At 42.6% G+C, this 22,542-nt stretch overlaps 5 protein-coding genes across 8 annotated transcripts; 1 reads left to right on the top strand and 4 right to left on the bottom strand.

Annotated features, from left to right (window-relative positions):
- Positions 1 to 377: 377 nt before the first annotated feature.
- Positions 378 to 2,127, bottom strand: LOC144901049 (uncharacterized). The gene has a single exon (XM_078793874.1). It carries the CDS (start codon positions 1,796 to 1,798, stop codon positions 521 to 523), a length of 1,278 nt encoding a protein of 425 aa, XP_078650000.1. The 5' UTR covers positions 1,799 to 2,127; the 3' UTR covers positions 378 to 520.
- A 6,710-nt stretch (positions 2,128 to 8,837) lies between these two features.
- Positions 8,838 to 9,853, top strand: LOC131112679 (early growth response protein 2b). The gene has a single exon (XM_058064194.2). It carries the CDS (start codon positions 8,838 to 8,840, stop codon positions 9,585 to 9,587), a length of 750 nt encoding a protein of 249 aa, XP_057920177.2. The 3' UTR covers positions 9,588 to 9,853.
- A 1,660-nt stretch (positions 9,854 to 11,513) lies between these two features.
- Positions 11,514 to 13,269, bottom strand: adob (2-aminoethanethiol (cysteamine) dioxygenase b). Its single transcript, XM_058064859.2, has one exon. The coding sequence runs from the start codon at positions 12,770 to 12,772 to the stop codon at positions 12,053 to 12,055; it is 720 nt and encodes a 239-aa protein (XP_057920842.2). The 5' UTR covers positions 12,773 to 13,269; the 3' UTR covers positions 11,514 to 12,052.
- Positions 13,270 to 13,627: 358 nt separating this feature from the next.
- znf365 (zinc finger protein 365) lies at positions 13,628 to 17,542 on the bottom strand. Of its 3 annotated transcripts, none has more exons than XM_058064856.2 (5): positions 16,631 to 17,542; positions 16,263 to 16,572; positions 16,035 to 16,206; positions 15,922 to 15,971; positions 13,628 to 14,865 (listed from the first exon to the last, which is right to left on the bottom strand). In XM_058064856.2, exons 1-5 carry the CDS (start codon positions 17,124 to 17,126, stop codon positions 14,667 to 14,669), a joined length of 1,227 nt encoding a protein of 408 aa, XP_057920839.2. In that variant the 5' UTR covers positions 17,127 to 17,542; the 3' UTR covers positions 13,628 to 14,666. The 3 variants fall into 3 exon arrangements, with proteins under 3 accessions (XP_057920839.2, XP_057920840.2, XP_057920841.2); XM_058064857.2 differs by having other exon boundaries at positions 15,922 to 15,968; XM_058064858.2 differs by having other exon boundaries at positions 16,263 to 16,548.
- Positions 17,543 to 19,312: 1,770 nt separating this feature from the next.
- On the bottom strand, positions 19,313 to 21,822 carry sult6b1 (sulfotransferase family, cytosolic, 6b, member 1). 2 transcript variants are annotated; one of them, XM_058053533.2, is made up of 7 exons: positions 21,606 to 21,822; positions 20,374 to 20,486; positions 20,149 to 20,238; positions 19,952 to 20,078; positions 19,790 to 19,884; positions 19,569 to 19,722; positions 19,313 to 19,507 (listed from the first exon to the last, which is right to left on the bottom strand). In XM_058053533.2, the coding sequence occupies exons 1-7, from the start codon at positions 21,799 to 21,801 to the stop codon at positions 19,380 to 19,382; spliced, it is 903 nt and encodes a 300-aa protein (XP_057909516.2). In that variant the 5' UTR covers positions 21,802 to 21,822; the 3' UTR covers positions 19,313 to 19,379. The 2 variants fall into 2 exon arrangements, with proteins under 2 accessions (XP_057909516.2, XP_078649995.1); XM_078793869.1 differs by having other exon boundaries at positions 19,357 to 19,531.
- Positions 21,823 to 22,542: the final 720 nt, after the last annotated feature.

The raw sequence follows: 22,542 nt of genomic DNA, 5'->3' as shown, positions 1-22,542 counted from the left end.
CAGTTAGTCCATAAAACCGTTCTCTCGTGCACTCCGGCTGATCCACCTATACCGGGAAGTCCATTTTGTGAAAATTTTGTGAAAAGACGGGGTAGGGGAGTGCAGTACCTGGTCGATTGTGAGGGCTATCTTGCAGTGCATCCTGACAATGATTCTAATTAATTACATATAATTGAAAAAAATATGAAAAAGGCAAAAACTACTATTTTTTTTGCCTAAAAACTACTATTTTGGTCACTCATTTCCTTCGAAGACCTGAAATGTGCTCTTCACTCGCATCCAATTCACTCAGGAATTGAAGTGAATGAATCAAGTCAGTAAAAAGAATCAAATTTCCAGATCAATCTGGAAGTAATGAAACAGGAAGTGACTTCATCAGTTACAGCATTTAGTGATCACAACAGTCAAAACACCTTTAACTACAAAATGAAACCACATTTGTAAAAAAAAAAAAACGGATTTAATGAACAAAGATGCGTGCAAATACGACAACACAGTGACTGAGCCAACCAGTAGACCATCAGTGACTCTGCATGTGTTCATGCAAAGTGGACTGTGAAGAAAATGTGTCACCGCAATTTGAGCAACTTAAAGGTTTTTCTCTCTTGTGTGTTCTCATGTGTGATAGAATACTTCGTTTATGAAGGAAGCGTTTCCCGCACTCTGAGCAACTGAAAGGTTTTTCTCCTGTGTGCGTTCTCCTGTGTGATTGCATGCGCGACTTGAGAGTGAAGCATTTACCGCAGTCTGAGCAACTAAAAGGTTTTTCTCCCGTGTGAGTTCTCATGTGCGACAGCATACTTTGTTTAAGCAGGAAGCGTTTACCACATTCTGAGCAACTGAAAGGTTTTTCTCCCGCGTGGGTTCTCATGTGTGATTGCATGTTTGATTTGTGAGTGAAGCTTTTGCCGCAGTCAGAGCAACTGAAAGGTTTTTCTCCCGCGTGCGTTCTCATGTGTGATTGCATGTTTGATTTGTGAGTGAAGCATTTACCGCAGTCTGAGCAACGGAAAGGTTTTTCTCCTGCGTGCGTTCTCATGTGTGATTGCATGTTTGACTTGAGAGTGAAGCGTTTACCGCAGTCTGAGCAACTGTAAGGTTTTTCTCCTGTGTGCATTGTCATGTGTTTGTCCATGCTTGACTTTTGAGTAAAGCGTTTACCACAGTCTGAGCAACCGTACGGTTTTTCTCCTGTGTGTATTCTCATATGTTTTTGCATGCTGGACATTTGAGTGAAGCGTTTACCGCAGTCTGAGCAACTGAAAGGTTTTTCTCCCGTGTGTATTGTCATGTGGTTTTGCACGTGTGACTTGAGAGCGAAGCGTTTGCCGCAGTCTGAGCAACTGAAAGGTTTTTCTCCTGTGTGCGTTCTCACGTGTGATCGCAGGGCACTCTTTGTGGTGAAGCTTTTACCACAGTGTGAGCAACTGAAAGGTTTTTCTCCTGTGTGCGTTCTCATGTGTGATCGCACTGCACTCTTTGTGATGAAGCTTTTACCACAGTTTGAGCAGCTAAAAGGTTTCTCTCCAGTGTGTATTTTCATATGTTGAGCCAATTTACTCGTACAAGAAAATCTTTTATCACAAACTGAGCAGGTAAAATGTTTACCTGTCTTCTTTTTCGAGCTATCAGAGTCTTGGTTGCAGTCGCTTCCTTCATCTTCAGGGGACGTTGTGTCGTCACCATCTGACAGTGGAGCTAAGAGGTCGTCCGCTTGTGGTCCTCCACAGTGGTCTCCATCAGCTTCTCTTGTCACGTGTGGCAGTGAGCTGCTGCATGAAGGCTCCGCCTCTCTCATGTCCTCACTTGGACTACGATGAAGCCGTGGGAACTCGAGTGGTTTGTGTTCACGGTGTTCGATCACCGGAGAGATACCGGTCAGTTGCAACCTGGTGAGATCAGCCTCCTCTGGCGCTGGAAGATGCTCTCCCTCATGAGCGAGTTCTTCCTCTTTGTCTTTAAAGTAGCGGGGTTGTGGCTCCACTTCTTCCTCTTTAATGAAGGTGGGCTGTGGCTCCTCTTCTTCTTCTTCTTTTTTAATAGGCTGTGGCTCCTCTTGCTCCCAAGTGGAGCTCCCGACCTGTGGCTGAGGGGAACTTTCTTCTTGATCAGCAATCAGCTGCTCAAAATCTGCAGGACACAAACAGGAATTATTGTGGAAGCTGGACTACTGCTGTATTGAGTTGTGGACTCCTATAGAGCAGCTACACACAATAACCCCCACAGAAATATTTCTAGATCTTCCAGAATCTGCACCTATTCCAGCTGTATTTCATTGAATTTCCAAAGCGGCCCGCCTCCGGGGACGTCCACTCCACTGTGATCGGTAACATTCCCAAGCACCAAACACTCCTGAGGACCTCTGGACTACTGCTGTATTGAGTTGTGAACTCCTATGGAGCAGCTACACACAAAAACCCCCACAGAAAGATTTCTAGATCTTCCAGAATCTGCACATACTCCCTGTATGCACATTCTATAATGCTACATAGACCACCGCTTACTTACACAAGATGAACACAGTTAGGACACTGATAAATTGTTATTTACAGCTTGTGTATCTGACTCTTTAACATTGGAAAGTTAGAGTCGGGCTCTACTACGAACACAACCCCTCAACATGTTTACAGTGTGATTCAAAAGTTGTACTACTATTTAAGACACTAGTGTTATAATATATATCATAATTTATCTTTCTATTCATTAAATACAATAAAAAATGGCATATTTAATGATGTGATTAATCATGATTAATTGGTTTAGAAAACTGTGGTTAATCTGATTACATTTTTAAAAATAATTTGACACCCCTAATCTGTTCCCTAATCTGAGTAGAGTCCTGTGCGGCTGAAACTTGATTTTGGTAGGTGAACATTAAACATACCTTCAATGTGTAGCACTAATTCAGTCTTGCTAACAGCTTCCGGTTGTTGTCGCAGTCGCTCTTTGTCCTCTCTTGTTGGAGAAAGTCTCTTGCTATCTTTGTTAGCTTCCGCTTCCTTGTGTCCGAGATGTAATGAGGGTGCCCAGTCTGGATGAATTCCATCCATTTCATGAGCTGGTCTCCCTAAAAAAAACACCCCCCCCCATTGTTACTTTTAAACCGTTTAAATTGACCACGGTTCTTGTATTCTATGTTTCTCCCAAAACGTACTTTGCTGCCCTCAGCTAGCTTGGCTAACGCTAGCAGCCAACTAAATGCTGCACGTGAAAGACGAAAAACGTGCTTTGAGTCAAACTTACCAGTGGGAAAATGAGAAATTAATTGATGAAAATGAGAAAAATGTAATCTCATCAGTGGCAGTTAATAACACAACACGCCTGCATTATGTTTTTTTTACTCCTTGCAACAAAACAAACAAAAAAACACGTCCCTCCAAGCCCACAATGCAAAGCTGTTACGTCACATCCGGTCATGTAAGACCAAAGTGGCTGAATTAAGCTACTTTGGTGCTCAATATGCAATTCAACAAAAAGCCAATATCTGCTATAAGATCTCGTTGGTTCCACGACGGTGGTTATCAAATACTTTCCGGTTTTCATCTTTGTGGTAAGTGCACGTTCAGATGACGTCATATTATCCTACTTCCGCTGAAAAGTGAACGATCCCTGCTTTGTCTCATTTTGCCCACTAGATGGCATTGTTCTGCGTGTGACGTGTTTTGGGGCGACTTTTAATTATTTTCTTTTTATAATACATTAAGTGTTTGAAATGCAGTTGGATGATTCTCCGGAATACTTATTCCTCCAGCAAATATTGTAATATAAGAAGACTAACGGGCCGAGTACTCAGGCAAAGTGACATTAATGTCACTCATATGTAATATTGTACATTTTAATATTCATTCATTTTTTTCTACTGCTTTTCCTCACGAGGGTCGCGGGGGGTGCTGGAGCCTATCCCAGCTGTCTTTGGGCGATTTTAATATAATTTTATTTATTTTAAATTGGAACATTTTGGACAAAAAAATAAATAAATGTAACCAACAATGCAAATTGCATTAATGCTGCGTCATGATCTATAACATTAGAATTCTAAATTACCTGGTTCATGAATAATAATAATAATAATAATAATAATAATAATAATAATAATAATAATAATAATAATAATAATAATAATATATTATTATTATTATTATTATTAATATTAATATTTATTTATTATTTATTATTATTATACGAATATGAAAAATGAAAAAAAAATAATAAATAATAAATTTAGGAAATAATAATAATAATAATAATTATTATTATTATTGTTGTTATTATAATTTCCAAATGATGTACATTTTCATAATTCTATTATAGCCTTGAAGGTAACATAAACAAAAGACCATTAAGTACTAATTAAGTAAGTAATTCAGTAAGTACTAATTAAGTACCAATATAGAGTCAAAATGTTTATTATGATTTTGTATGTGCACAGTGGTACAAAAACATGCACATAAACACAAAAGCATGGAGATATGTACCTTGTGTGTGTGTGTGTGTGTTATAAAGTGACCATTGGTGAGCAGCAGTCCATCTGCTGAGAAGGTCCACCCACTCAGCCCCCCGAGGAGGTCTCGGGGACAGAGGGAGGAGGTTGACGTCTCCTTTAACACACACACACACACACACACAAATGATTTGATTTAGTTTGTGTCACACACACATACACACATATACACACACACCAAGCAAAATGAGTATGGTCGCTATCATGTACTGTACTGCCCCCCCCCATCCTCTATGCAAAGTGATGTGTAATCATTGTGATTGACAGCTGCTGAGTCATCCAAACCACATTCACCCGCCAGCCACTTCATTAGGAACGCTATCTGATGACATCACCACTATGAGGAATGCGTTTATTATGATATTTGGATTTGATTGTCTTGGGTAGCTAATAATGCTTCATATGCTAACATCATAAAGTCATAAAGTCCAATGAAGACCAATGTTGTCCACTTCATTATCATAACTATTTTAAATGTGAGGGAGGAACAATCGTGTTACCGCCCCAACCCCCCCCCCCCTCCCTTCTCTTTGTGGCAGCATCCCACTCGGACCCGGGTGACGATGACCAGGAACTTTTTCCGCTCTGGCCACATTCACCTTCTTCATCCCGGACGCTCTTTGTCCCTCTTTGGACAGCGAGGAACGTCTTGGCGGTCATCATCCCGAGGAGAAACCAGAAGAAGAACATACAAGAAGAAGACAGGGATACATTTGTTTGCTTCTGAGGTGAGTTTGCACGAACGTCAGATTTTTTTGTTTACTTAACGTCTTTTTGAAAAGAACATTTCCGTTATTTTATGGTTGGAATTCTTCCAACCAAGTAAAGATGACTTTGAGAAGACTTTAGATGTTTATTGTGATGCTCCTTCAACCATTGGCATTGATGTCTCTTTGTTAGTAGAAGCCTGGAATGACTAGAAGATATAATATATATAAATGTAGTATATTGAAATACAATTCCAAATCTGTCAAAAAAGTCATACATTTCTCAAAATTCCAAGTTTTTTAAACGCAACTTGAGAATTCTTACTACTTCCATATTTTTCATATTCAACTCAAACCATTCCGACACCAAAACATTCGACTTCTCTGGCTAGCTGTTAACACATTCCACCATAAATTTCCTATATTTTCCACAATTCCATATTCATTTCCATTTAAAATGAAGGAATTATTTTGACGAGTTCTACATTTCTCGACCCATCCATCAAGGACCTCCAGAACAGGCTACCTATCCATTTTCCATTAGGCCGGAAACTAATTATTATTTTTTTAGTCCATTAATGGAATAATGGTCAGGCCAGTAATGGTCAGATCAATACCAAGCAAACACAAACAAAATATTAAAAAATACCTAACAAAGTCAAACAAAAATATATATTTTTCCTAAAAGACAAAGATAATAGCTCTGCTTTCATGGATGACAACAGAAATGAGAAAATACTTGCATTTGATTGGCCGAATCAGAGGATGTTTGTATTTTTTAAAAAATAAACGCCATAATAAACAATGACTCAAACACCAAATTAATTGTCAACTAAAGAATCGATTAATCCATTGATTAATTGTTGCAGAACTATTTTCCACATTGCCACTATTCCTGTAATTGTATTTGATCTCTAAAATTCTTTCAACTTCCCACATTTCTCAACCAATTCCAACATGAAAACATTCACCTCATTCAGTACATTTGGAATAACAAATGTTCCACATCCGATCCAAGTCACACTATTCCCCAAATTACACATTTCCATAGGAAGAATTTGTACTACTTCCACATTTCCCAACCCATTCAAAGCACTCCAATGTCAGAACCTTGATCTATTTTCCCACATCCACCAAATTCCCACATTTCCATAAATTACGAATTTTTGCACAGCGGGCGAGTGGTTAGCGTGCAGACCTCACAACTCGGAGACCAGGTTCGATTCCACACTCGGCCATCTCTGTGTGGAGTTTGCATGTTCTCGCCATGCATGCATGGGTTTTCTCCGGGTACTCCGGTTTCCTCCCACATTCCAAAAACATGCTAGGTTAATTGGCCACTCCAAATTGTCCATAGGTATGAATGTGAGTGTGAATGGTTGTTTGTCTATATGTGCCCTGTGATTGGCTGGCCACCAGTCCAGGGTGTACCCCGCCTCTCGCCCCAAGACAGCATTTTTCAACTGATTCCAACAATTCCGTTCATTCAGGACATTCATTTTCAACTTTCCAAAAATCAATGGTTTTCCTCATATTCACGCATTTCCCAATGCATTCCAACGTCAAAACATTTGGCTCATGCAAGACATTCAAGCTATCTATTTTTCCTTCCAAAAACTCTGTTTCCGGTTTCCGCATTTCCATAAAACATTCCTTCTGATCTCAAGATTTGATATGACTTCCCGTTTTTCTCAACCCATTCCAACATGAAAACATTCACCCATCTTCTATGCCACGTATCCAAACTAGTGTTGTGGGTCAGCTCATTCAGTACAATCGGAATAATAAATGTTCCACATCCAAAAAATTCACCCAAATTCTGACATTTCCAATTTATTTTATTAATTTATATAATTTTCACATTTCCCAACCCATTCCAATCATTCCAACATCAAAACCTCCAGCACCTTCAGGCTATTTATTTACCACAATTCCCCATTTTTACAGAGATTCCCGGTGATCTTGTAAATCTCTACTAATTCCAAATTTCTCAGCGCAATCCAATGTCAAAACATTACACTGATTCATTTTCTCCAGTTTTCCCGGAATTCAACATTTTACGGCCCCCAAAATTCCCATTGAAATGAATGCCATTTTCAGACATTAATTTTCAACCTTCCAAAAATTCCCGTTTCCATAAAAAATTCCTTTTGAGCTGGGGAATTAATAAAACGTCCTTCTTTTCTCAACCCATTCCAACATGAAAACATTCCTCTCATTCAGTACATTCGGAATTACACCTCCAAAATTCACACTTTTCACAAAATCCCACATTTCCATAAGAGGAATTCTTACAACTTCCAAATTTCCTGACCCAGTCAAAGCATTCCAACGTCAAAATCTCAAGCGCTCTCTTCCACGCCCACAACAAACTCCCACTTTTCCAGAGATTCCCCATTTTCCCAACACAAATTTACTTTGATCTGAAGAATTCCTACTATTTCCACATCCCTCAACCCATTCCAATGTCAAAACATTCCACTCAGGACATTCATTTTTAACGTTCCCAAAAAATTTTCATTGAGTTCCATGTTTACGGCCCCCAAAATTCCTAAGAAATTAATAATTTGTTTTTCTGGCATCTCCCAAAGCAATCCGACGTCAAAATATTTGGCTTAGGCAAGACATTCCGGCTATCTATTGACATTCAAGGGGCCAAAATTGTCACCATTCCCAGTTTTTCCAGCCTCAAAACATTCAGACCAATGTTTTCATGATTTGATTCGTGTTGCCGACACGTCTTGACCATCCACCACGCTGTGGTCCCCACGCAGCGGCCATTTTGCCTTTGGTGCAAACGTGGACTTGCTTGAAACACAACAAATAGGAATCTTTTGCAGACCGGAGCAGCTTGAGCGGTGGTTGCGTTTCGGAGACAAAGATCCACATTAACAAAAACCACCAATGACACATGATTAATCGGCGTGGTGCGGTTCGCCGAGCCGCCGGACCTCCAGCCATCAAACACAAAACCAACCCCCCACCCCAGAGCCTCAGCGGCCCCGGAGGAGCGTGGGCGAAGGGTGGAAGCGGGGGGCATCGTCCCCATGGTGCTCTGTATATGTGTGTGTGTGCATGTATGTGTGGGAGGCTTTGAGCTTAAAAAAAAAAAACGTGTGTGTGTGTGTGTGTGTGTGTGTGTGTGTGTGTGCGTACGGAGCAAACCCCCATCTGGCAGCGGGTGGGCGGCTCGCCACACAGCGACAATACACGGCAACATTTTTGGAAGTGTGGGCGTTCAAAAGGCCGAGAGCTGGCTGTCATCTGCATATGTGTGAGAAGGCCTGCAGACTGAAACTGGCTCTCGAACGGAGCCCTGAGGAACACCTTGCTTCTGCTCAGGGAGAACAGCTGCGGCCTTTTTTGGCATCTTGTAGGCCGTCACTTTGTTGTCATGGCAACGCCGCGTTTCAGCTGATGACTTGGGGAAGCCTGCGGTTTTACAAAATCATCACGTTGCTGACACTGGACGAGAGTAGATCATGTGATCAATATGACACCATATTTGGTCAATGACGTCAGGGATTGTCTAAAATGAGTGATTGACAGGTGTCTTCCTTGTCACGTGCGCAGGTGAGCTGGAGCATCCGGTCGGCGCCAGCGGAGGACAACAGCAGCCCACCTGCGTCATGGCGCACGGCCCGCCTGACGTCGGCCACATGTACGCGCACCTCCACCCCGCCCCCTCCTACTCGTGCAGCGCGGACGTAGTATACCAGGACCCGTCCGCCGGGGGCTACCTGGCCACGCCCACCTGCGCAGTGTCCTACCACGCCCCGCCCTCATATAACTCCGCACACAAGTCCAGCGCGGACGCGGCGCTGCACCCTGTCCCGCCGGAGTACGCCGGCTTGTACCCGCAGTGCCAACGGGACATCCAGGCGGCTTTCCCGGACCGGAAGTCGGTGCCGTATACGCTGGCGCCGCCGCTCACGCCGCTCAACACCATCAGAAATTTCACACTGGGCGCACCTTCCACGGCCGCCGAAGGCCCGCTCGCCGCCGCTTTCCCGGCGCACCAAAACCTCCCGCTGAGGCCCATCCTGCGGCCCAGGAAGTACCCCAGCCGGCCCAGTAAGACGCCCGTGCACCAGCGGCCGTACGCGTGCCCGGCGGAGAGCTGCGACCGCCGTTTCTCCCGGTCGGATGAGCTGAGCCGACATCTCCGCATCCACACGGGCCTCAAACCCTTCCAGTGCCGCGTGTGCCTGCGCGCCTTCAGCCGTAGCGATCACCTGACCACGCACGTGCGCACGCACACCGGCGAGAAGCCCTTTTCCTGCGACACCTGCGGCAGGAGGTTCGCCCGCAGCGACGAGAGGCGGAGACACGTCAAGATCCACCTGAGACACAAGGACAAGAAAGACCCCGCCCCTTGATGACATCATCACCGAGCCTCGCCTATTCGCCTCAGGGAGTCCAAATTGCGCACACACATTTTTCCCACTTTTTTTTACTTTTGGAGAAAGAGGAGGAGTCAAACAGTGACATCACTGGGGGGCGGAGCAATGACATTTTTTTCACATGACTCAGGATGATCAATGAGAATATTCTTGAAAATATTATGTTTGTGTAGAACATGTGACGTCACAACAGTGTCATAGATAAATAATAATAATAATAAAATGTTCAATAATCCTAAAGTTGGGTGTCATGTCATCAAGACCATAAAGGGTGCGATGGATTGGCGCTTTCTCTTCCTGATTTGGAACATTTGCAATTAAAATAGGTGTTGTGACACGCCCATCAATTGCTGCTCTCTCTTTCTCTCTTTAATTACCAACGTTTACCAGCGCCAGAGCCAGCTAACAGGCTAAACAGTGGAAGAGTGTCATGTTTGCTCATCCGGAAAAACACTCCCCTCTAGTGTTTCAGCAGAGAACTGCACGGCATGCGCATGTTACAAAAGCAAGAAAACAAATGTGAAGTTTGGCAAATATTTAGAAAAAAGTCGGAATACAACAAAACAAACTCATAATATTACAAAAAATAATTCAAGTAAATTAATCGTAATACTAGGAAAAACAAAGTTTGGTTTGGGAAAAATTAAAATTGTGGAAAAAATTATGTTATGACAGGAAAGTCAAAATATTATAGGACTGACAACATAATTATGGGAATTAAATTTACACTACGGTTGAAATAGCTGATTAAAAATATTCCTTGCAGAAATGGAAAAAAAACAGCTGAAACTTTACAAGAATTAAAGGCAAAAAGTAAGACAAAAACATCTTCAATCTAACGAGAAAAAGTCACAATATTACAAAAATAATGTCATTTTAGTGAAATGGAAAGTCAAAATATTATGGGAATAAAGTTGAAATACTTTGAAAAAAAAACAGCATAAATTGAAAAAAATAGCATTGCTTTTACAAGAGTAAAGTCAAAATATGAAGGGGGAAAAGTCATAATTTATGGAGAATTTTTTTAGGAGAAAAAAATTAACTCATTTTCATTTAAGATTAGGTTGCAAAAAAAAGTTATATTAGGAAAATAAAGTCAAGATATTATTGGAATAAAGTAATAACTGGGAGAAGAAAATGTACTCAAAGAAAGTTGAAATAAAAACAAAGAAAGCAAAAGGAAAAAACAGCAAGAATTTCACAAGCATAAAGTTCAAATATTAAGAGAAGTCGGATTCTAATGAGAAAAATGCTTTTAGTGAAGTTAAAACATGAAAGAAATTAAAAAAAAAAACAATACATATGGAATTTTTCAGGAAAATATGTGATGAGAATAAAGTCAAAATATTATGGGAAAAGTCAAATGTACAAGAAAAACTACGCAATGTTGAAATAGTTGGAGATGAAAAAAACAAGAGAAAAACAGCAATCATTTTATGAGAATAAAGCCAAAATATTAAGAGAAAAAAAATGTGTCTTTAACAAAAAAAAAAGGCACAATTTTACGAGAAAAAACATGTTTTTCAATATTAGGAAAATAAAGCTGGCATTTTCAGGAAAATTAGATTGCGGAAAAAGTTATGTTACAAGAATAAAATTAAAATATTATGGTAATAAAGTCAGAATTGCCAGAAGACAATTTAGCAGAAATGGAGAAAAAATTGATGCAATTTCACAAAAATAAAGACAGAATATGAAGAGAAAAAAATGTCTGATTCATATTAATGAGAATAAACAAGGAAAAATTTCCATAAAGTTGAAACATGAAAGTTATCACAAGAATAAAGTTAAAATACGAGTATTATATTATAAAGAGTATTATATAAAAATATTGGATTTTTAAAAGTCATATTATGAGGAAAGTAGTGAAAGAAAAGTTGTATTTTTTTTTAATCAGGCAGAACAAAACGTTATATTATGGGAATAAGTCATAATAGAAGAAAATTGACACCACGTAAAAAAAAAAATTTTAATATTTGGAAAATTTATTTTTAAAAAACGGACTCCTGAGAAGGATCAACCTACTCATCATGCTAACTCACAATCCTGCTAAAAGTACACCGACTCCATCTTTCTTTCATTGTTGTTTATTTGCATCACGTTGTACTCCAGCTTACGTACAAACTCTTCCTTCCTCCTTTTTCGTGCTGAAATGTGTCAACGTTGTCACAGTTGAGTCAAGCTTTAGAGCTAAAAATGCTAATTGGACCACAGGCACCATATTGCCATCCTGCAGCCGTCATCTACCTTGCGTCTTTCCTCCTGCTCATGAAATACTAGTTATAATGTTAGCACCAAGCTAACCTTGATGGAAGATGACAGCAAATAATATCAATCTCTTCCAGCAGTCTGCACATGTCAATCATGTTCAAGAAGACAACAAACGGGTCACCAAAAAAGCTGGGTTTAACCCTCGGTGATGTCACACACCCCACCCGGGGTCAGAGGCGTACCTCAGGGCCCGGGTAGGGCTCCGTACCGCACCAGAAGCTCAGGGGCTGTGCGACCTCCATAAGCCACACCTCCCTGCTCTCCTGGTCTCTCAGCTCAGTCTCCATTACCCGGTAGTAGTGACAGTCCCTGCCGTCATCCGGGTCATAAGGCGGGGCCAGGATGTCCAAGAAGGCCGCGGGGCCGTCCACGGCGTCGATTTGGTGCAGGTTATCCCGGTCAGGAGCCAGCAGGCACGGCTCGCTGTTCTCCGTGTACTCGCCTATGGAGCGCAGCAGGCAGCGGCGGAGAGCGCCCACCTGAGGCGGGGAGGGCGGGGCGCCGGGCGGCCGCTCCAGCCTGTCGATGCAGCTGATCCGAAGCTTGCCGTACATGACTTTGAGGAGGCCGTGCATGCCCGGGTGGTCATGCAAGGGGATGCAGGCTCCGCTCTTGAGCAGGAACACCCCCATGCTGAATTGCTCCGTCTCGCATATGTGCATGTAAGTGACCGGGGGCGCGCTGCGGAGAGGGGGCGCGGCGGCGGGCGGGACGAGCTTCAGGTCACCCGCTCGCACTTCGCTCATGAGACCGTGCAGCTTGCTGTGGTTCTCCGTGAAACATTTCACGGCCTCATCGCAGAGCCGAGGCGTGTTTCGAAAGGTGAGGAGAGCCTGCCGTGCGATCCTTTGCACAATGGAGCTCGTCATGGCGTCCTCTCTGGGCTTCATAGCGACGCTGCGGCTAGCTGCAGCTAGCACCCAAGATCGTGTGTTTTAAGCGAGGAGCCTTACTCTGGCGTCCTGACGCCGCGTGTATCACTCAGTGAAGATGTAGTAAATAAAAACGTGACTGAATCTCGTTAAGGTTTAAAACAAGTTTAGAAACGTATACATGAGTGTGTTTTGTCAAAAGTACACATCGTGAGCGTCTACGCTCCAGATAGTCAAAAGAAATCAGTGTGAGACGTCTGTCTTGCTTACGACCTCAGCTGCTTCCGCTTGTCACGTGACCCCGCGTTGGTTTAAAGGAACACAACTCGTAGTTATCAGCAAGCTTAAAACGAGCGGAAGTGACGTTGTGTGACTTACACGCCGAGAATATTGTACATACGGTACTCTTGTTTAAAAGGCGTCTATTCAGTTAGCCAGCCGAATGAATACCACGCTTCATTTTTTAAAATGTTACAACTTGTAGGGTAAGCACGCTTTGGTTTGGCTTTGCGCGACTTATAAACCGAAAAACTACAATGTGTGAGATAAAATATACTGTATTTAGGCGGAACAACAGCCATTTTATTTTATAAAGACCCAAAAAACAACGATTCCTAACAAGGGCTACTGTAGCGGTTGTAACCCACGATGCCGTTTCTTCTCCCACTTCCTGTCCGTCTCCCCTTTTCCTTCCCAACCCCGGAACGAATCTCTCCATGGCAACACATGCGCAAACACATAACACGTAATACCCCTAAGGGTCATTACAGTATACATATGTACTTCCGGTATCATGTGCTATAGCTAGCTTCATCGTGGTTTTATGGCTTTTACAACGACCCAGCACACATACAAATAGTTTGACAACACAGGCAGTAGTTTGGCGTTTTGTTGCCATGTTGTTTAATACAAGTCCATTACAGCGGTGCACAGATGAAGAGTGAAGGCACAAAACTAGTGAGAACTTCACCATTAAGTGTACACGACATAAAATATAACATATTTTTCTTTTAAACCCACTTTCAGTGATTGTCTCTTCCTTTGTTAGCATCTAAGCTAAATATTCCTCAACAGGAGAACAAGATCTGCTGGTTGTCGCAAGTTGCAAGGTTTCATGCAGTGGCACCTTGGAACACCACGTGACGTCACCATGGTTGCACAGACGTTAATACATCACAGCATATCATACCATGCAAAACAGGATATGACATCGCGGCAGTCTTGACTGCATGAGCAGCTTGTCATACAATTTTGCTCCTTCGGCCTTTTTGAATGTGTAGAAAAATAATGCTACATATTTATCAAGTTTTCACCCACGGCTGCTAGCTTGCATGTTACATTTTCTTAGAAAATAAAATAAAATACAATCAAACCATATATGCTACAGATAAGTAACACATCACCAAGCTACCGCTATGCACGTTACACAACTACAAACTATCCTTAGAGAGGAAATTGTTTGGCTGAAACGCACAACAAACAGCATTATGATTATTATTACTATTATTAATCCTACTGTTACTTGTTCACAAGGCCTCCAAATAACAATATACATTCACACAGGTACATGTGGAATAAATATACACTCAATGATAAATGCAGGGTGTCCCTAAGGTCTAGATATATCAATAATTATATTTAAAAAATGAATTACTAATTAAAATAAATTATAATTTATTTTAAAAAATGATCTTGAAAAAATGTTGAAATTATTTCAACTTTACAAAATATACATATAATACAGTATGTAATAAATAAAAATATTGAAATTCATAAATAAATGTAAGAACATTTTTAACATATTAAAAATAAAGAAATATTATTATCCAGACTTCAGGGACACCCACCAATTATTGTTTGGGTCTGGCCCGATGCAAACGTTGCTACAGATGATGGACGGACCTCCCGTTCTCTATGTCTCGTACCCCGCCGACCGCCGCCGCTGGTTCCAGATGTCATCTCTGTGCTCGGGTCGGCAGAAGAGCCTGGACGAGCGGGCCAGACGCTCACGCTGCTCCCGCTCTTGGTCCCGCCCGCAGGACGGCCTGCGAGGGGGCGGAGGCGTCATGTTGCCATGGAGACCAGATGAGGAGAGCTGACCTCCTGCTGACCTGCGGGGAATTGAAATGATTGTTCACCGAACAGCAAATCGGAGATGAACGCATTAAAAGCCCTACAAATTTAATATTTTACAATAGTATATCAAAATGTGTATAAATATTTTAATGTATTTTTATGTAAATATTTTACATTATGAAATAAATTTATTCTATAATCAATTAGAAATTATACAAAAACTATTTTTTATACCTAAACCCTGTAATGCACCTGTTTAAATTTTCATACATATTTAGAAATAATTATGGCTGCACGGTGAACGAGTGGTTTGTGCGCAGGCCACACAGCGAGGATACCAGAGTTCAATTCCACTTTCTGCCATCTCTGTGTGGAGTTTGCATGTTCTCCCCGTACATGCGTGGGTTTCCTCCCACATTCCAAAAACATGCTAGGTTAATTAGCGACTCCAAATTGTCCATAGGTTAGAATGTGAGTGTGAATGGTTGTTTGTCTATATGTGCCCTGTGATTGGCTGGCAACCAGTCCAGGGTGTACCCCGCCTCTCGCCCGAAGACAGCTGGGATAGGCTCCAGCACCCCCGCCACCCTTGTGAGGAAAAGCGGTAGAAAATGAATGAATGAATAAGAAACAATTACGGCTACACAGTGGATGAGTGGTTCGCGTGCAGGCCACACTGCTAGGAGACCCGAGTTCAATTCCACCCTCAGCCATCTTTGTGTGGAGTTTGCATGTTCTCCCCGTGCGACTCCGGCTCCATGCTAGGTTAATTGGCCACTCCAAATTGTCCATAGGTATGAATGTGAGTGTGAATGGTTGTTTGTCTATATGTGCCCTGTGATTGGCTGGCCACCAGTCCAGGGTGTACCCCGCCTCTCGGTCCAAAAAAATGCCACACCCAAAAATCTTATCAGCCACCTGAAACACAGCCACTGCAGCATTTGAAAACTTCCAAAGGTTTGACAGAGACCTCCAGGGCATCACACCGGCTGCTCGGTGCATGTGTCCGAATACAGTACACCTCGGTGGGCCACAGCAGGTGGCTCCCACTGCTCTATATTCTGGTTCTTCTGAAAGTAGGAGAGGCTCACCTGCTTTTTGTCATCCTGTGAGGTCCGCCATCGCTTCCTTGCTGGTGCTGCTGAGGAGAGTCAGACGTCAAATGTTTGACGTGTACGAATCCCGTGCGTGCATGTGTGGATACCGTGCACTGGTGGCGCTGAGGCGGGCTGCCGTTGACTTGGTAGTACTCCAGCAGTCTCTCAGCCAGGGCGATGCGTCTCAGCAGGTTCTCGATGAAGCACTGGATTCTCACTTTGCCGCTGGTCTCCTGGCGAGCTGCTGCTTCCAGAAACTTCTGGATGGTGATGACCTGCCTGCAAGGACCAATCCTGAGCCACCTTCATCCTATTCGAACAACAACAAACGTTACCTCTCTCGCCGCTCCAGCTCGTTCTCCGAGGCGTTGATCTGCTCCTTGAGCGCTGCAATGACCATAACGGCTACGTCCACCTGCCGGCTGAGCGAGCGTTCCCTGTCGGCCACTTCCTGTCTCTCCTGGGACAGATGCTGCGAGTGAGCGCGCTCGCATAGCAGCTGCGTGTCGGTGTGAGCCAGCTCCGTGCTGACCCGCGCCAGCCGGCGCTGCACGCTGCCGTCGGCCGCTCGCAACATGCTGGCTAGACGGCGCCGCACCGCAGCCGAAGCCGCCGCCGCATCTGAGCCAGAGGAAGCACACCGCCCTAAGTGGGAGCGTCACATGAGCGACGGGTGGGATCACAACATATCAGCTGGACTCACCTGGAAGGTCCCACATCCAGTCCAAGTCCGGCTTTGAAGGGCAACCTGGATTATGAGAATCTAATTGCTCCTCTGCTTCCTCTTCTTCAGCCTGTGTCCCGACACCCACGCTGTGGGTCCGCCTCCTCGCAGAGTTGTAGGACAACATGAAGGCTCCATCTCTGCTGTCGCTCAGCGAACGCACGTGAGGCGGCCGCCCCGTGCTCTGCTGCCCCCTGCGGGCCGGGAGGCTCATGTCCTGCCAGGATACAGCGGCGCTCAGGGAGTCAGGAGGGAGTTTCCCGGTGATGCTGAAGCCTCCGCCGCTTGCCTCGTCCGGCGAACGGTACGAGTGTCGGTACTCCAGGTGGGCGTGGAGGGCGTCCATACTGTGGAAGCGCTCCTGCTCACCACAGCGGGGGCAGCGGAAGGGGAGGTCACATGACGCCAGGGGTTCGTTGCAGTCTCGGTCCGAGTGAAAAGAACCGGTACGTCGGGAACACAACTTCTGCTGCATGGCTGCCAAACAAGATGGAAGGCTTTTGCTTTGGGATGATTAGGAACCACAGATGTCAGCTGACATGTTGAGTTGTCGTCCGGGTGACGTCACGACTGACGCGACTTCAAATGCCTTTAAATGAACATGGAGGAGCACGAGCCTCGTGCGCACATTCAATTGAAGACTGAGCGTATGCACGCGCGTGTATCAGCTCAATCTCTCTGGCTAGCTTAGCTTAGCTAGCTAGCTAGCTAGCCAGCTAGTGCCTGGCAATCGATCGATGAAAACATCGACATCGAGCAGACGTGGACGCACTTACCGCGCGCGCACGTCAAGGGCAGGCCCAGTGTGCGTGTGAAGATGATGAGATGCGCACACGCACGAGACAAGCGGTCAGCATGATGTCACCCACGACAGACACGGCGACAGGTCGCGTCAAGCACCCTTCCGGTTGACGCCTTCAAAATAAAGCGTTTCCGGTGATGGCACGAATGATATAAACGATATATTCTATCATCAGTGTTGCAACCAAACAATGTTTATTTAGTGCCCCGTTGTTTGCTTGGGATTAAGACATTTTCTGTCAAAAATTGTACGATATTTTTGATCTAATAATATTTCATTTTATTTTATTTTTTACAAAATAATAACATAATAGTAACATAATAATGTTGTAAAATATTTCATTTCCAATATTTTATATAATTTATATTTTTATATAATCACATATGTATGATTGTAAAATATTCAAATCCAACAATTTACATTATAATAAAATAACAATAATACGGTACCATAAATAAGACTTTCCCTTTTATTAAAATATATATTTATTTAATTCAATAAATAATGTCACTTTTAAAGGTAATTTTACGATATATGATATTTTTAATCTAATAATATTTTATTTTATCTTTCTTACAAAATAATAACATAATGGTAACATAATAATGTTGTAAAATATTTCATCCAATATTTTATATAATTATAATCAGATATTTTTGATTGTAAAATATTCAAATCTAACATTTTACATTATAATAAAATAACAATAATACAGTACCATAAACCCTGCCTCTCGCCCGAAGACAGCTGGGATAGGCTCCAGCACCCCCACGACCCTCATGAGGAAAAAGCGGTAGAAAATGAATGAATGAATGAATAATACAGTACCATAAACCCCGCCTCTCACCCAAAGACAGCTGGGATAGGCTCCAGCACCTCTGCGACCCTCGTGAGGAAAAGCGGTAGAAAATGAATGAATGAACAGTGCCATAAATAAGACTTTCCCTTTTATTAAAATATATTTTTATTTAATTAAATACATAATGGAAATTTTAAAAGGTAATTTATGCATAATATTTCATTTGATTATATACATATATATGTAATATATATATATATATATTACATATATATATATATTCAACTTATATAAAAGTAATATTAGATAATAACAACAAAAATAAGACATTTTCTGTCTAAACTGACAGAAGTGTTACATTGTGGCCTGGTGTTTTGTGTAGGCGATGACCCCCAAGATGCAGGTGAATGTCTATCATTCTGCCAAAGGCATGTGATACAATCATGCACAAAACAAACGCATGAGAAATAAGCAAACATATGCAACTCACCTGAAAACAGCATAATGATCAAAGAGAAGAAGAAGACCGCAGGATATTAACGTGTGTCTCATTACCTCTGGTGTAAAAATAATTTCAGAAAAAGAACATCCTAGCAAGAGTAAAATACGGTGGTGGTAGTGTAATGGAAGACTTGCTGTTATACTGTATAACGATATTGATGTATAATATATATTTTTTAAATTCATTAATTCAAGTATGGGCGGCACGGTGGTCGAGTGGTTAGCGTGCAGACCTCACAGCTAGGAGACCAGGGTTCAATTCCACCCTCGGCCATCTCTGTGTGGAGTTTGCATGTTCTCCCCGTGCATGCGTGGGTTTTCTCCGGGTACTCCGGTTTCCTTCCACATTCCATGCTAGGTTAATTAGCCACTCCAAATTGTCCATAGGTATGAATGTGAGTGTGAATGGTTGTTTGTCTATATGTGCCCTGTGATTGGCTGGCCACCAGTCCAGGGTGAATGAATGAATAAAAAGAGCAGATTTGTTTCAAAACTTGTTTATTATCTCAGGGATCAGACCTGGCCAAGAGTTGAACTGGGATTTGACTAACAGGATATCTTGAAGGTGGTTTAGGATGTGGTCCAGGTTTTCCTCCCCCTGGCATCCTCGACCACGCCCTCACGTCCTACTGACAGTAGACATCATACTTGAGGCGGCGTCCCAGCCGCGTTCCCGCCAGGTGTTTGTTGAAGACCCGGTCCATCTGCTGGCTCTGTTCTGCGGTGAAGTGGTTCCTCCAGTCTCCTACCTCACCTGCAATGAAACAGCCTCACCTGACTTGATGAAGTCGTACATCTCGGATGCAGACACACACCTTGCCTGAAGATGATGCCTTTCATTGCACGCGGCACCAGGACGGTCTCCTTCATGGCGGCGAAGGTGACGCCCTCAGACACCTGCTGCACCTGATCCTCAGTCAGCTTGAAGTCCAAGAAGGATGATATTTGACGAACTCCCTCGCCAAGGTCCTGCGTGAAGATCAGGTTGTTCTCGCTGATCGTTCAAGTGTGGGGTGATATCATCCAAGGTTGTTACTTGTTTGAGCTCCTCGTAGGTGACCAGCATGACATTGGGGTCGTCCATCCTCTTCTCCCAGGCCAAAGCGTGCTCAAAGTAGGACCCCCAGGGAACTAGACCACCACACAAAATCCACTTTAGCAGCAGCAGATGAGCTGGAGAACCAGCGAGGAGGCTCACCTTCTCCAGACATGAAGTTGGCGTAGAAAGATTCCCACGACGATGGAAATGGTTGGATGGGGAAATTTTTGCAGAAGTGATAGAAGGACACCAGCGTGTCTTTGGGGTTCCTGAAGATGACCAAGATCTGCATGGCGACAAAAAAAAAACAATTTTAGAAGGCAAACGAGGTCACAGGTGGCTGATGGGAAGCTCACCTTTACTCTCTTGGTGAAGAAGGAGGGGGGGATGTTGTCGGGGTGCAGGTGGGTCCCAAAAATCCTGAGCAAGGGGCTTTTATCTAGCGCCTGGAGGGGGCGACAAGAGCTTTGAGGCGTAACCGTGTTTTTTCTCCTAATATTATTATTGTAATATGGTGACTTTGCGCAGGCCTCACAGCTAGGAGACCCCAGTTCAATTCCACCCTCGGCATGTTCTCCTACCTGTAAGACATCCGCCCCGAAGAACTCTAGAAGTGGCGGTATCCTGGTTTCTATCTTCTTTCCTGTGGCCTCAGTGATGATCTTATTCAACACTCCAAACATCCAATTAAAGCCTGAAACATATACACATGTAACCTAGTACACATACTAGTACACATAGTACTGTAGTATGCATACCGGTACGTATCCAAAGTGGCCTAATTCTGCCCTAAAACTGCAGAGTGCAGTCCAAGACGCCGTCTGAAGGCCCTGGTCTGTGTGGTAATGACTAGAGCAGGGGTCTCAAACACGCGGTCTCAAACACCAGTTTGAGGCCCCCGCCTTGATATGACAGTTTAATGTTAGTTTGATATGGATGCTGTATGGTATCATGTACCCAGACAAAATTATTACGTTTGATTAATGTTCATGTTAAAGGTTAAATAACTGTTAATAGTTATCCTCCCTATCCGTGTGGAAGTGGTAAGTTTTTGGCTATTTAAGTTTAAAGGAAATAACTTGAAGGCTACCGTTTAGGTCGCTATAGCTCTCTAGTTTGTGAGTTAGCATGTGTCCCAAGACCCTGCAGTTGCGCAATATGTTGTGAATAAAAAGAGTATAAATGTGACTATAGTCGTGTTTTGTCATGTCTACAGGGCTCTAATAATGCTTTGTTCATTTTAATCTGAAAAAAATCATTTGTCTACCCACTAACTATATGTGGTTTCTTAAGTTTTTATTATTTGCCGTTTTATTATTATTATATTTATTTATTACTGATTGATTGATTTTCTTTATTCTTGATTTGTTTATTTATTTTTCATCTTATTTTGTGCAGAAAAATAAAAAGTAAGATATTTGAGAACAGTGGAATGTTTTATCAGAGCTTTTCTTGTAGAAAATCGGAACCAAAGCAAAGTTTATTCATTTTTCTGTTTTTAATAAATGCGTTTTTTTGTTTTTTTTTGGAAAACCTGATGCGGCCCAGCCTTGCCCAGATCCTAGCTCCAGTGGCCCCCAGGTAAATTGAGTTTGAGACCCCTGGACTAGAGGAAGGAACTCTTTTGGACCATCCTGAGTCTTCCCCTTATCGACATTCGATGGAGAACATTAAAAAAACAGGCATCAGTTCAGGTACCATTTTGAAGTGTGGTTTTTGACTCATTTTTTTTTACCGTGTGTTTGGTGAAGGTGCGCAAGAATATCAATAAAAAGTCAACATAAAGCCCAAAACAGGCTTTGTGACATCTCACCGCATTTGGGATAAGCCACCAGCAGGACGTCATCGACCCGTGCCGTCATGGCCTCCAGAGCTTGGTGGTTTTCCAGGGGGCACATGGTGACGGGGTAGAGGACCCCCTTGTACCTGAACAGCTTCTCCTCTTCCTTCATGGTCTTGGCCTGCTGCAGCCAGCTCTCAAATCTCCTCGCTAAGTCCTCAGCGCTCATTCCTATACCGTACACTGTCCTCACAATAATAATATTGCTGCTATACTGGCTGTGTGGGTGTGGGTGTGTGTGTGGAGGGTGTATTAAAGGAGACATCAGCCTCCTCCCACTGTGCCAGAGACCTCCTCATAGTTGCTGCTCACCAATGATCACAAGCCAATATTATCCTTACTTAACATAGATAGACTTGGTAATTATTGTAATGATTCTGAAAGTGTGGGTCATGTATTAATTCAGTAAACACAGCAGAAGTGGGTTGGAAGGTAAGTCCCCCCCCCCCCCCGCCATAATAAATGTGCTCATTTATTTATACACTGTAAAAAATGTTTATAAAATTGACAGCGCAATGCGGTAAAATCATGATATCATAAAAATGTAAACAGAAAAACAAAGAAACCCAGCTATTTCTTGTAAAATACAGAACAAAACAAAACTGTTATTTTTAAAGTAAAATTATGTGAAAAAAAATCGACTTTTTTTGTAGAATTGACAGATTCCTATAACTTAGACACAGAAAACTTGTAATGCAATAAACAGTACAATGAGGTCACAATTACATTAAAGCATTAAAGTGTTAAAATAATGGATAATTCATATTGGGAGCTTAATTTTTAACAGGAATAAACTGTAAAATTTAAGAACATTTATTCATGTTATAATATATTTTGGCCTATATGTTTAATATAGGCCAAAACATTAAAACTATCACACGATTGAAAACTTGGTTGAAGGTTAAAAGCA

This window comes from Doryrhamphus excisus, linkage group LG10, assembly GCF_037039965.1.
Source record: "Doryrhamphus excisus strain RoL-2023G ecotype Guam linkage group LG10, RoL_Dexc_Guam_v1.1, whole genome shotgun sequence".
Lineage (NCBI taxonomy): Eukaryota > Metazoa > Chordata > Actinopteri > Syngnathiformes > Syngnathidae > Doryrhamphus > Doryrhamphus excisus.
Note: the sequence above shows the minus strand (reverse complement) of the source record. Positions and strands in the feature narration are given on the sequence as shown.

Excerpts from the sequence above, each read along its gene's own strand:
- LOC131112679 (XM_058064194.2), top strand. The coding sequence starts at position 8,838 with ATGGCGCACGGCCCGCCTGACGTCGGCCACATGTACGCGCACCTCCAC.
- LOC144901049 (XM_078793874.1), bottom strand. The coding sequence starts at position 1,798 with ATGAGAGAGGCGGAGCCTTCATGCAGCAGCTCACTGCCACACGTGACA.
- znf365 (XM_058064856.2), bottom strand. The coding sequence starts at position 17,126 with ATGCAGCAGAAGTTGTGTTCCCGACGTACCGGTTCTTTTCACTCGGAC. Across the intron at positions 16,573-16,630 it reads CTGGATGTGGGACCTTCCAG|GGCGGTGTGCTTCCTCTGGC; the intron begins GTGAGTCCAGCT and ends GCTCCCACTTAG. Across the intron at positions 15,972-16,034 it reads CTCAGCGCCACCAGTGCACG|CAGCACCAGCAAGGAAGCGA; the intron begins GTATCCACACAT and ends GACTCTCCTCAG.
- sult6b1 (XM_058053533.2), bottom strand. The coding sequence starts at position 21,801 with ATGAGCGCTGAGGACTTAGCGAGGAGATTTGAGAGCTGGCTGCAGCAG. Across the intron at positions 20,079-20,148 it reads TCTTCACCAAGAGAGTAAAG|ATCTTGGTCATCTTCAGGAA; the intron begins GTGAGCTTCCCA and ends GTCGCCATGCAG. Across the intron at positions 19,508-19,568 it reads AGGCATCATCTTCAGGCAAG|GTGAGGTAGGAGACTGGAGG; the intron begins GTGTGTGTCTGC and ends GTTTCATTGCAG.
- adob (XM_058064859.2), bottom strand. The coding sequence starts at position 12,772 with ATGAAGCCCAGAGAGGACGCCATGACGAGCTCCATTGTGCAAAGGATC.